General features: G+C 43.6%; 1 protein-coding gene across 1 annotated transcript; it reads right to left on the bottom strand.

The window, feature by feature from the left end:
- Positions 1-1813: 1813 nt before the first annotated feature.
- LOC118381155 (potassium voltage-gated channel subfamily G member 4-like) lies at positions 1814-12389 on the bottom strand. Its single transcript, XM_052517297.1, has 7 exons — positions 11810-12389; positions 8712-8961; positions 5916-6248; positions 5403-5512; positions 4830-4968; positions 3833-4052; positions 1814-3214 (listed from the first exon to the last, which is right to left on the bottom strand). Exons 2-7 carry the CDS (start codon positions 8898-8900, stop codon positions 2553-2555), a joined length of 1653 nt encoding a protein of 550 aa, XP_052373257.1. The 5' UTR covers positions 8901-8961; positions 11810-12389; the 3' UTR covers positions 1814-2552.
- Positions 12390-12671: the final 282 nt, after the last annotated feature.

Below are 12671 nucleotides of genomic sequence, written 5' to 3'. Positions count from 1 at the left end.
TGTTTACACAATTACTGTTGTTGTTTACACAATTACTGTTGTTGTTTACACAATTACTGTTGTTGTTTACGCAATTACTATTGTTGTTTACACAATTACTGTTGTTTACACAATTACTGTTGTTGTTTACGCAATTACTATTGTTTTTTACACAATTACTGTTGTTGTTTACACAATTACTGTTGTTGTTTACGCAATTACTATTGTTGTTTACACAATTACTGTTGTTGTTTACACAATTACTGTTGTTGTTTACACAATTACTGTTGTTGTTTACACAATTACTATTGTTTTTTACACAATTACTGTTGTTGTTTACACAATTACTATTGTTGTTTACGCAATTACTATTGTTGTTTATACAATTACTGTTGTTGTTTACACAATTACTGTTGTTGTTTACGCAATTACTGTTGTTGTTTACACAATCACAAAACGGATCATTATATTTGGAATCTGGGTCAGGTGGGCATAATTTCAAAGCTTGGTCTATTGCCAACATGACTAGCTAAATGATAAAATACGATGTTCCAGTGTTAGGCTTTCAGTGGGGCGGTAGGTAGCCTAGTGGTTAGAGCGTTGGGCCAGTAACCAAAAGGTTTCTGAACAAGGCAGGTAATCCCCCTGTTCCAAGGCCGTCATTGAAAATAATAATTTGTTCCTAACTGACTTTGCCTAGTTAAATAAATGTTCAATAAAAAGACATAGGCCTCCCGGGTGGCGCAGTGGTTAAGGGCGCTGTACTGCAGCGCCAGCTGTGCCATCAGAGTCCCTGGGTTCGCGCCCAGGAACCGGCCGCGACCGGGAGGTCTGTGGGGCGACGCACAATTGGCCTAGCGTCGTCCGGGTTAGGGAGGGCTTGGTCGGTAGGGATGTCCTTGTCTCATCGCGCACCAGCGACTCCTGTGGCGGGCCGGGCGCAGTGCAAGGTTGCCAGGTGCACGGTGTAGCCTCCGACACATTGGTGCGGCTGTCTTCCGGGTTGGATGCGCGCTGTGTTAAGAAGCAGCGCGGCTGGTTGGGTTGTGTATCGGAGGACGCATGACATTCAACCTTCGTCTCTCCCGAGCCCGTACGGGAGTTGTAGCGATGAGACAAGATAGTAGCTACTACAACAATTGGATACCACGAAATTGGGGAGAAAAAAGGGGTAAAAATTCACAAAAAAAATACATATTATTCAGAGAAGCAGATGGTAATTTTGGTGGCATAGAATGGATTCAGATGTGTATACAATACAACTATACAACAAACAGGCTCATTCTGTTCAGGACAACCCAGGGTATAACGCCATGTCATCTGGTAACTGTGCATCTAACATAGTGATCATGACCGTTGACAACTGTATATGATATGGAAATGTGAGGTACACATTTTGAGGGTGTTTGGCTGAATGACGGGCGAAGCTGTGTTTATTCTAATCCTCAATGGCTGATCTTTAAAAAATATATTGAGCCCTCGTAATTTACAACATTTCATCATTTACAACAACAAGTTGGTTCCATAACATGAAATAATGACTCCAAACACGTTCTTTCACATTTACTGGTTACAATATTGTAACCAAATGGTGACCATCTTGTCAACGGGAACCTTTCCAGGCTCTTTAGTATCACAGTACTTATGTAGATATCATTTCAGCTTCAGTGACGGCAGTGAACATATAAACGTTTTTTTTAAAACAGAACACATTACCTAGAATGACATTCACTCTCACGGGTGGCCAAAATTAACAAACTGAAAACCACGCCCCCCATTAGGCCACGGCTACATTCTGATCTCTTCTGATAGGCTGCCACCCACATTGCATTTTTTTAATGCGAATATCGATTTCATTCAATTAAAAAAATCACGGGTCAAGTGGCGCAGTGGTCTTAGGCACTGCATCGCAGTGCTAGAGGCTGACCGGGCTGTGTCGCAACCGGTCGTGGCCATAGGACAGTGCACAATTGGCCCAGCGTCGTCCGGGTTAGGGGAGAGTTTGGCCCAGTGTCGTCCGGGTTAGGGGAGGGTTTGGCCGGCGGGGCTTTACTTGGCTCATCGTGCTCTAGCGACTCCTTGTGGTGGGCCGGGTGCCTGCAGGCTGACCCTGGACATCTGTTGAACGGTGTTTCCTCTGACACATTGGTGCGGCTGAGTTCTGGGTTAAGTGGGGGGGTGTTAAGAATCGTAGTTTGACGGGTCATGTTTCAGAGGAAGCACCTTCGTCTCTCCCGAGCCCGTTGGGGAGTTGCAGCGATGAGACAAGATCGAAAAAAGAAGAAAACTGATCTCTCAAATGTGTTATTTGATTTCAGAAAAATAGCATAGAACAAGTTGAACGAACCAAAGCCTAATTTTCTATTATACCAATCAGAAAAGGCAATTCAGACGAACAACAGTGTCATCCCACTTTTTACAATGTAGGACTTAGCATCAGGTCTGGTATCCTTCTTCAGATCAGAATGCTGCAGCCGGGAGTATAGCCTGCTGTTCCTCTGTCATCCCTCCCATCATCCCTCTGTTTCCCCCAGCCGGGAGTATAGCCTGCTGCCCCTCTGTCATCCCTCCCATCATCCCTCTTTCCCCCCCAAGCCGGGAGCATAGCCTGGGGACTGGCACAGAGACTCCACAAAGTCTAGGCGTCTGGGCCAGTGGCTGTCCGTTTCCGCGACAGCTTCCGCCTTCATCTCTACTTCCGCCTCCCTCTCCACCTCCCTTTCCCTCCTGTTCTCCAGGTTGTCAGCGGCCAGAGCGGCCCCCGTCTCCTCCTTCCACAGCCTCTCGTGCTCCAGCTTCAGCTCCTGGTAGCTCCTGGAGAACATGTGGAAGATGGAAGTAGCAGGAAACGCCATGATGAGAATTCCACTCAGGATGCTGCTCAGCGCTACCACCTGACCCGGGATGCTCCTCGGCACCATGTCTCCGTAGCCCACGGTCGTCATGGAGATGATGGCCCACCAATAGGAAGCTGGGATGCTGCTGAAGCTGTGCTGGGGCGCGGTGGCGGCGTTGGGCGCCAGCTCACTCTCAGCCAGGTGCACCATGGGAGAGAAGAGGGCCATGCCGACGGTGATGAAGAGCAGCAGGAGGCTGAACTCTTGGGTGCTGCGTTGCATGGTCAGGCCCAGGGTCTGGAGGCCCAGGGAGTGGCGCGCCAGCCGCATCACATACAGGATACGCAACGCACGCATCAGCCGCAGGACCAGACCCAGCTTGTCCAGGTACACCCTACCTGGGGAACAGAGGTGAAGGTACACAATGTTGCTGTATATGGTAGGTTGTTAATATCCAGAAACAGGTTGACACCTAGCTAGCTATAGCTAACCCCATTATAACACTGCTGTGCCACACTAACCTAGCTAGCTATACCTAACCCCATTATAACACTGTTGTGCTACACTAACCTAGCTAGCTATAGCTAACCCCATTATAACACTGCTGTGCCACACTAACCTAGCTAGCTATAGCTAACCCCATTATAACACTGTTGTGTTACACTAGCCTAGCTAGCTATAGCAAACCCCATTATAACACTGTTGTGCTACACTAACCTAGCTAGCTATAGCTAACCCCATTATAACACTGTTGTGCTACACTAACCTAGCTAGCTATAGCTAACCCCATTATAACACTGTTGTGCTACACTAACCTAGCTAGCTATAGCTAACCCCATTATAACACTGTGGTCCTTCTGTAGCTCAGTTGGTAGAGCATGGCGCTTGTTAGTGGGTGTTAGCTTAACCCCATTATAACACTGACTGTGTGTTACAAATGGCATATATTATTATTATTATATATTACTAGCCTAGCTAGCTAGTGTAGCATATGATAATGACTATGTTTGTTCCACCTGCTCCTGCACTGCCATCCTCCAGAGTGTTGTTTTCCACCACCACCAGAGAAATGTAGTAGGGTAGGATGGCCACAGCATCAATGATGTTCAGGGGCCCGCGGGCAAATTCTAGTTTGGATCGAGCATGGAGGAACCGCAGCATGAACTCCAAGGAGAACCAGGCTACGCACACCGTCTCCACAACAAACATGTGACGACACTTCTGGGAACACTCGCCCTGGAGACGGAGAGGGGTGAGGGCAGAGAGGGAGGAGGGCAGAGAGGGAAGGGGGGGGGAGAGAGAGAGAGAGAGAGAGAGAGAGAGAGAGAGAGAGAGAGAGAGAGGGAGAGAGAGAGAGAGAGAGAGAGAGAGAGAGAGAGAGAGAGGAGAGAGAGAGAGAGAGAGAGAGAGAGAGAGAGAGAGAGGAGAGAGAGCAAGAGAGAGAGAGAGAGAGAGAGAGAGATAGATAGATAGATAGATAGATAGATAGATAGATAGATAGATATAGAGAGTGAGAGAGAGAGAGAGCGAGAGAGAGGGGGGGAAGAAAGATAAATAAATAATCTAGATGAAGATGGGGAGAGTGGTTGTCATAGCATTTAGATATGGGGGAAAGACCTGGAGACTGAAACAAACTACAGTTGCCTAGAAATTTACCTTTCCCCCCCCCAACAAAGCTTGGTTTAACTATTGATGTGGAGCAATGCACCTTTTTCCCCACCCAACAAAGCTTGGTTTAACTATTGATGGGGAGCAATGCACCTTTTCCCCCCCAACAAAGCTTGGTTTAACTATTGATGGGGAGCAATGCACCTTTCCCCCCAACAAAGCTTGGTTTAACTATTGATGGGGAGCAATGCACCTCCCCCCAACAACGCTTGGTTTCTTTACAATCTAAAAGGTTGAAAGAAGGACATTGCATATTTGAGTAGGTTCCTTGCTCCCCGAAGCCTTGTAATTAGCTCCCCCAAGCTAACCCCTAGGCTTTTAGCTCAGCGGTTCTGTTTCCCTCACCTTGCTCTCCTCTTGGCGTAGATCAGGCATGGTGCTGATACAGAGGCTGATGACTGTCACAGCTACCATGATCACAGAGAAGCAGGCGAACATCTTCCCTGCCAAGCCAGACTGGGGGTTCTCCACCACCTCTCTCAACCTGTGGAAGAGAGTTAGAAAAATCATATATATATTTATTTTTTGACCCTTTTTTGTTGGAGATCTTGTTTACAGATCCTGTTGTCTTACAAATTCACAAGGACATAACGTAAAGTTATGAATATAACTACTGTTCTCTGAAGGAAGGGCACAGCTATTGGGATCATGCTCGCGAGATCAGTGCTAAGTGCATCGACTGATAGGTAACTGTGTTACGGCTTCTCAGTTTGTCTCCTCAACAAACAACAAGAGAAAGAAAGCCCTCTGTGTCCCTGGTCAGTCTTTGAACATGTGACCACTGTTATACATGTACTTGGGTGCTGGGTGAAGATGCTGATCTTGGGTCAGTTTAGCATTTTCACCAGTAATGGTTAAGGTTAGGATTGGAGGAGGAGAAGCTGATCCAAGATCAATGTTTAACCCTACTGTTTCTACCTGCTCATCAGCCTGCGGTAACCCGTCTCCGTCTCAGCCAACAGGGGAAGCCTCTGTAGCTTCATCCTCCTCTGTCTCCACTCCTCCTCCTTACGCTCACGCTCCGCCACCTCAATCAAGATCACAGTCAAGATCACAATCAAGAGCACAGTCAAGATCACGATCAAGATCACAGCCAAAATCGCAGCCACGATCACATTCAAAATCACAATCAAGATCACAGTTAAGATCACAATCGAAATTGCAATCAAGATCACAGTCAAGATCACAATCGAAATCGCAGTCAATATCACAATCTAAATCACAATTGAAATCACAATCAAAATCCCAATCAAGATCACAATCAAAATCACAGTCAAGATTACAATCAAGCCTTAGTTGTAAAGTCAACATCACATAAATGTCCCAATAAATGGAGCCGTCTTCTAGACCAGGTTCCCCTTGAAAGAAAGATCAGATAAACGTGAAATAAATGTTAAATAGATAAACAACCACTTGACAGAAACACTGTACCTCCTCGACACGTGTCAACATGCGCCGGCGGCAGCAGCGTTCCATGTGGGCGGGGTCGACCCCCCAGTAGTCCAGCTCATCGTGCAATGACACCGCGCACAGCTCCCGCAGGAGGCGGAGCTTCCCGGCCGCCAGGAAGTTCAAGATGACCCGGAACGCTGTGGGGTTCCGGTCGAAAAAGTACTCCCTCTGGGTCTCGTCGTAGTCGTCACAGAGCCTGCCGATGCCCTCGGGGCTGGTGCAGAGACGAAGCCGCCCAAGCCGAGTGAGAGGGAACTGCTCCAGGGTGGTCCAGGGGAACGTGTAGCGGTTACCCCCTACGTTGATCAAGGCCTGGGTAACAGAAAACACAGAGAATATATCCAGTTTTATTTATTAAGTTAGTCAATATGAGCTTCATAACTATTGAATACATGTTATTACATTCTTGTTTCAATATGTCCAAAATGACTGATTTGCTTTGGATAAAGGCATCTTCTAAATGCAATATATTATTATATTGTTATTATTATAGTATTATTATTATATTATTACTATATTATTATTATTATTAGTAGTAGTAGTAGCATCAGTAGTATTAGCAGTAGTAGTTGTAGCAGTAATAGTAGTAGTATTAGTAGTAGAATTAGTAGAAGCATAAGTAGTAGTAGTAGTAGCAGTGACAGTAGTGGTAGTAGTAGAAGTAGGAATAGTAGTAGTAGGAATAGTAGTAGTAGTAGTAGTAGTAGGAATAGTACTAGTAGTAGTAGTAGTAGTAGTAGTAGTAGTAGTAGTAGTAGTAGTAGTAGGAATAGTACTAGTAGTAGTAGTAGCAGCTGTAGTAGCAGCAGTAGTAGCAGTAGCAGTAGTAGTAGCAAGTAGTAGTAGTAGTAGTAGTAGTAGCAGTAGTAGTAGTAGTAGTAGTAGCAGTAGTAGTAGTAGTAGCAGTAGTAGTAGGAATAGTAGTAGTAGTAGTAGTAGTATCAGTAGTAGTAGTAGCAGTAGTAGTAGTAGTAGTAGTAGTTGGAATAGTAGTAGTAGTAGTAGTAGCAGTAGTTGGAATAGTAGTAGTAGTAGTAGTAGCAGTAGTTGTAGTATTAGCAGTAGTAGTAGGAGTAGTAGTGGTAGTAGTAGTAGTAGGAATAGTAGTAGTAGGAATAGTAGTAGTAGTAGTAGTAGTAGTAGTAGTAGTAGTAGTAGTAGTAGTAGTAGTAGTAGTAGCAGTAGTAGTATGAGTGAGTTGCTTTGGATAAAGGCATCTTCTAAATGCAATATATTATTATATTGTTATTATTAGTAGTAGTAGTAGTAGCATCAGTAGTATTAGCTGTAGTAGTAGTAGTAGTAGTAGTAGTAGTAGCAGTAGTAGTAGTATTAGTAGCTGTAGTAGTAGTAGTAGTAGTAGTTAGTAGTATTAGTAGCAGTATTAGTAGTAGTAGTAGTAGCAGTAGTAGTATGTAGTGAGTTGCTTTGGATAAAGGCATCTTCTAAATGCAATATATGATTATATTGTTATTATTATAGTATTATTATTATATTATTACTATATTATTATTAGTAGTAGTAGTAGTAGTAGTAGTAGTGTAGTAGTAGCTTAGTAGTAGTAGTAGTAGTAGCAGTAGTAGTAGCTGTAGTAGTAGTAGTAGTAGTAGTAGTAGTAGTAGTAGTAGTAGCTGTAGTAGTAGTAGTAGTAGTGTAGTAGTAGTAGTAGTAGCTGTAGTAGTAGTAGTAGTAGTAGTAGTAGTAGTAGTAGTAGTAGTAGTAGTAGTAGTAGTAGTAGTAGTAGTAGTAGCAGTAGTAGCAGTAGTAGTAGCTGTAGTAGCAGTAGTAGTAGTGTAGTAGTAGTAGTAGTAGTAGCAGTAGTAGTAGTAGTAGTAGTAGTAGTAGTAGTAGTAGCTGTAGTAGTAGTAGTAGTAGTAGCAGTAGTAGTAGTAGTAGTAGCAGCTGTAGTAGTAGTAGTAGTAGTAGTAGTAGCAGTAGTAGTAGTAGTAGTAGTAGTAGTAGTGTAGTAGTAGTAGTAGTAGCAGTAGTAGTAGTAGTAGTAGTAGCTGTAGTAGTAGTAGTAGTAGCTGCAGGGTGTGGTCGACAGAGGGCCAGGCCCCGTTGGTAGCAGTGGCAGTGGGCAGTAGTGATAGTACTGTGGTAGACTGTCTCTGTCTCTGGGCACTGTAGTGAAGTAGTAGTAGTAGCAGCGGTAGTAGTACTGCTGTTGTCAGTGCTGACAGAGTAGTTGGTGTAGTAAGTCAGCTGTAGTAGTAGCGTTGCTGATGATGGGCATGGTGGCATTGGGAGTGTAGGTGTGTATGTGTGTATGGTCAGGTGGTCAGGTAGCAGAGGTCCGTAGACCTGGGAAGACAGGAACCAAGATTATTGGATGAATAAGTAGTTGACACCTGAAGACGTGTACAAGCTCTCTAAAAAGCCTGTCACTTTTAAGATTCAAAATTCTGTAGTACGTTTACAAAGTAAGCCCAACTGTTTCCATAAATCTTGTTTGGAAGACTCCGGTAGTGGCTGTCAGGAGGGAATAAGTAGGACATCTGCTGTAGTCCAAGTAGTAGTAGTTAGTAGTAGCTGTAGTAGCTGTAAAACCTGGAATAGTAGCTTTCCTGTAGTGTATAGTAGCATGGTAGTAGTAAGTTACTTTACTGTCATCTGGTAAAAGTTACTATCTGTCAAAAAGTGTAGTCAGTAATGTAATTTTTTGGATTACCCAAAACTCAGTAACATAATGGAGTGTTTTCAGTTAGTTTTGGTATTAGTTAGCTTTAGTAGAGTCGATAGAAGTAGTAGTAGTAGCAAAAGTGAGTATCAAACCTGCAGGGTGTGGTCGACAGAGGGCCAGGCCCCGTTGGGGTCGTTGCGGAGCAGCTGGGCACTCTGATAGTACACTCCCTTGACTGTCTCTGTCTCTGGGCACTCTGTGAAGAAGCGGTCCAGACTGCTGTTGTCACTGCTGACCGAGTAGTTGGTGAAGTCATGGTTAGCGTTGCTGATGATGGGCATGGTGGCATTGGGACGGTGTGTATGTGTGTATGGTCAGGTGGTCAGGAAGAGGTCCGCGGACCTGGGAAGACAGGAACCAAGATTATTGGATGAATAACTTGACACCTGAAGACGTGTACAAGCTCTCTAAAAAGCCTGTCACTTTTAAGATGTTGCAAAATTCTGGTAACGTTTACAAAAAAAGCCCAACTTTTCCATAAATCTTGTTTGGAAGACTCCCGGAATCAGGAGGGAATAAGCAGGACATCTGGAATCCTCCAACTAGGATTTCTGGAAAACCTGGGAATATTGGTTAAATTTCCTGAAATTGTGTATATAGGACATGGTTGGGTAAGTTACTTTACTGTCATCTGGTAAAAGTTACTATCTGTCAAAAATTGTAGTCAGTAATGTATTTTTGGATTACCCAAAACTCAGTAACATAATTAGATTGTTTTCAGTTAGTTTTGGATTACGTTCCCTTTAAGAGTCGATAGAAGAAGACAAAAATGATCCATCAAGCGCATTTGGTGTGTCATCATAGTGGTCTCTGATTGGTGGTCATCATTTGGTGTGTCATCATAGTGGTCTCTGATTGGTGGTGATCATTTGGTGTGTCATCATAGTGGTCTCTGATTGGTGGTCATCATTTGGTGTGTCATCATAGTGGTCTCTGATTGGTGGTCATCATTTGGTGTGTCATCATAGTGGTCTCTGATTGGTGGTGATCATTTGGTGTGTCATCATAGTGGTCTCTGATTGGTGGTCATCATTACGTGTGTCATCATAGTGGTCTCTGATTGGTGGTCATCATAGTGGTCTCTGATTGGTGGTCATCATTTGGTGTGTCATCATAGTGGTCTCTGATTGGTGGTGATCATTTGGTGTGTCATCATAGTGGTCTCTGATTGGTGGTGATCATTTGGTGTGTCATCATAGTGGTCTCTGAGTGGTCTCTTTTTCATCATAGTGGTCTCTGATTGGTGGTCATCTGGTCAGTCATTATCGTGTGTCATCATAGTGGTCTCTGATTGGTGGTCATCATAGTGGTCTCTGATTGGTGGTCATCATTTGGTGTGTCATCATAGTGGTCTCTGATTGGTGGTGATCATTTGGTGTGTCATCATAGTGGTCTCTGATTTGGTGGTGATCATTTGGTGTGTCATCATAGTGGTCTCTGATTGGTGGTGATCATTTGGTATGTCATCATAGTGGTCTCTGATTGGTGGTCATCATTTGGTGTGTCATCATAGTGGTTTATGACTTGTGGTCAGACTCGCTCAGGTAGAACAAACTTCATCATAGTGGTCTCTGATTGGTGGTCATCATAGTGGTCTCTGATTGGTGGTGATCATTTGGTGTGTCATCATAGTGGTCTCTGATTGGTGGTGATCATTTGGTGTGTCATCATAGTGGTCTCTGATTGGTGGTGATCATTTGGTATGTCATCATAGTGGTCTCTGATTGGTGGTCATCATTTGGTGTGTCATCATAGTGGTCTCTGATTGGTGGTCATCATTTGGTGTGTCATCATAGTGGTCTCTGATTGGTGGTCATCATTTGGTGTGTCATCATAGTGGTTTATGACTTGTGGTCAGACTCGCTCAGGTAGAACAAACTTAAATGTCCGTCTTTTTTCAATGCTGAATTGAATGTCATTGAGAAAACAGAATGGTGTCATGATGTAATTTATTTCGCTTTAACATCCTTTCTGAATTTAAAAGTATTCCAAGAAGTAATAATCTAGTTTTTCAAAAGTATCTTTAATCTGATTACAATATTTTTTGCTGGCAATGTAACTGATTACAGTTACATGTAGCCGATCCATTAGTCCCCAACCGATGATAGACTCTACATTTATTCACAATTATCTGGTAAATGTTAGTCTTCAGACATCCAATTTCACAGTTATTGCACAGGCCTGTGCTCTCTCTAATTCTCTCTTTCTCTCTTTCTTTCTTTCTCTCTCTCAGAGGACCTGAACCATAGGACCATGCCTCAGGACTACCTGACATGATGACTCCTTGCTGTCCCCAGTCCACCTGGCTGTGCTGCTGCTCCAGTTTCAACTGTTCTGCCTTATTATTATTGGACCATGCTGGTAATTTATGAACATTTGAACATCTTGGCCATGTTCAGTTATAATCTCCACCCGGCACAGCCAGAAGAGGACTGGCCACCCCACATAGCCTGGTTCCTCTCCAGGTTTCTTCCTAGGTTTTGGCCTTTCTCGGGAGTTTTTCCTAGCCACCGTGCTTCTACAGCTGCATTGCTTGCTGTTTGGGGTTTTAGGCTGGGTTTCTGTACAGCACTTTGAGATATCAGCTGATGTACGAAGGGCTATATAAATCAATTTGATTTGATTGGATTTGCCTGGCCCAATAATATCCCTGCCAGTTGGAAAAGCTATCATTATGAATCTATTGTGACTACTGCACTACACCATGGTCCCTGCCCTGAATGGAACCTTTCATAGTGTACTATTTACTTTGGACCTTCAGCCCCATATGTTGCACTGTGTAGCCATTTGGGACGCATTGCCTACCTACTTTAGCCTGATTACATTTGAGAGCTACAATTTGATAAATGTGATAGATGTCTGTCATCTTGAGGGAGCCAGCAAGCCATTTGACAAACGTGTGTATAAAATTTGAGGCTGAAATATAATATGAATATCAATACATGGGGCTGAAATATAATATGAATATGGATATATATGATGACGTAGAAATAAATCCATTAGAGATATATTTATAGGGCTATATATATATATAACAATAATTTGTGAATAGCTTTATAGGGAAAACAAATGATTACACTAGTTTTTGTATGTTTTTAACCTCAATTTGGCTCTCATTGCAAATTGTTTTTTTTTAATGCAATGTATGCGTGGCAAAATAATTACTTCACAAAGCCAGAACGTTACTTACCGTCGCTGACAACTCGTTTTATCCTCTCTTACTTTATGGTGAATTGACTTCCATCATAGGCGAATTATTTCGCGTCAACATCCTTCAAATTGACCAGCCATATGTGCGCTCCGCTGCACGCAGACAACTTTACGAACTATGGTAGGCCTATTCAAAAACTGACCGGGAGCGAAAACAAAGTACGAAACGAAATGGTAGTGATATCTGTCCATGTTTAGGCTACCCCGAGAGCTCTTGTGTTGTTCCAAACACAACCCACTGGGCACACACTGGTTGAATCGACGTTGTTTCACGTGGACTATACTTTGAATTGACGTCTGTGCCCAGTGGGAACTGCTCGTCTCCCCGCAACACAGGTCCGTCCCTACAGAGTAGGTACAGCGCGTTCACTTTCGGGAACTAATCTGGAGTGTTTTTCTCCTATCCGTATTAATTCCACATCGTCTACATTGGATCCAGCAGGTGGTTGGGGACAGGCGGCAACTGGAAGCGCTTTGTCAGATTTGAGAATAAAAGCGATTATCTAACGGTTCTGTCCTCCGAAAAAATCTCTCTCTCTCTCTCTCTCTCTCTCTCTCTCTCTGTGTGTGTGAACTATTTTTCCCCTTCAGTGTACTTCATGACTGCTTGTTTACCATTGGACACATACTGTAAAGCCTTTTATCTAACGTTTTTATAGGCTGCAGAATTAGAATTCCAAACACAGAGAGGATTAGTGCAGGACAGAGAACGATGAGGTCCCCAGCCTCCATTTCATTTATGTCAGCAGACTTCTGCCTTGAACAGATGAACTTCACACACATGCAGGCAGCCACGCACAATCTCTCTCTCACACACACACACACACACACACACACACACA

Source organism: Oncorhynchus keta, unplaced genomic scaffold (assembly GCF_023373465.1).
Source record: "Oncorhynchus keta strain PuntledgeMale-10-30-2019 unplaced genomic scaffold, Oket_V2 Un_scaffold_6615_pilon_pilon, whole genome shotgun sequence".
Classification (NCBI taxonomy): Eukaryota; Metazoa; Chordata; class Actinopteri; order Salmoniformes; family Salmonidae; genus Oncorhynchus; species Oncorhynchus keta.
The sequence above is the reverse complement of the archived record's forward strand: the minus strand, read 5'-3'. Positions and strand labels throughout refer to the sequence as shown.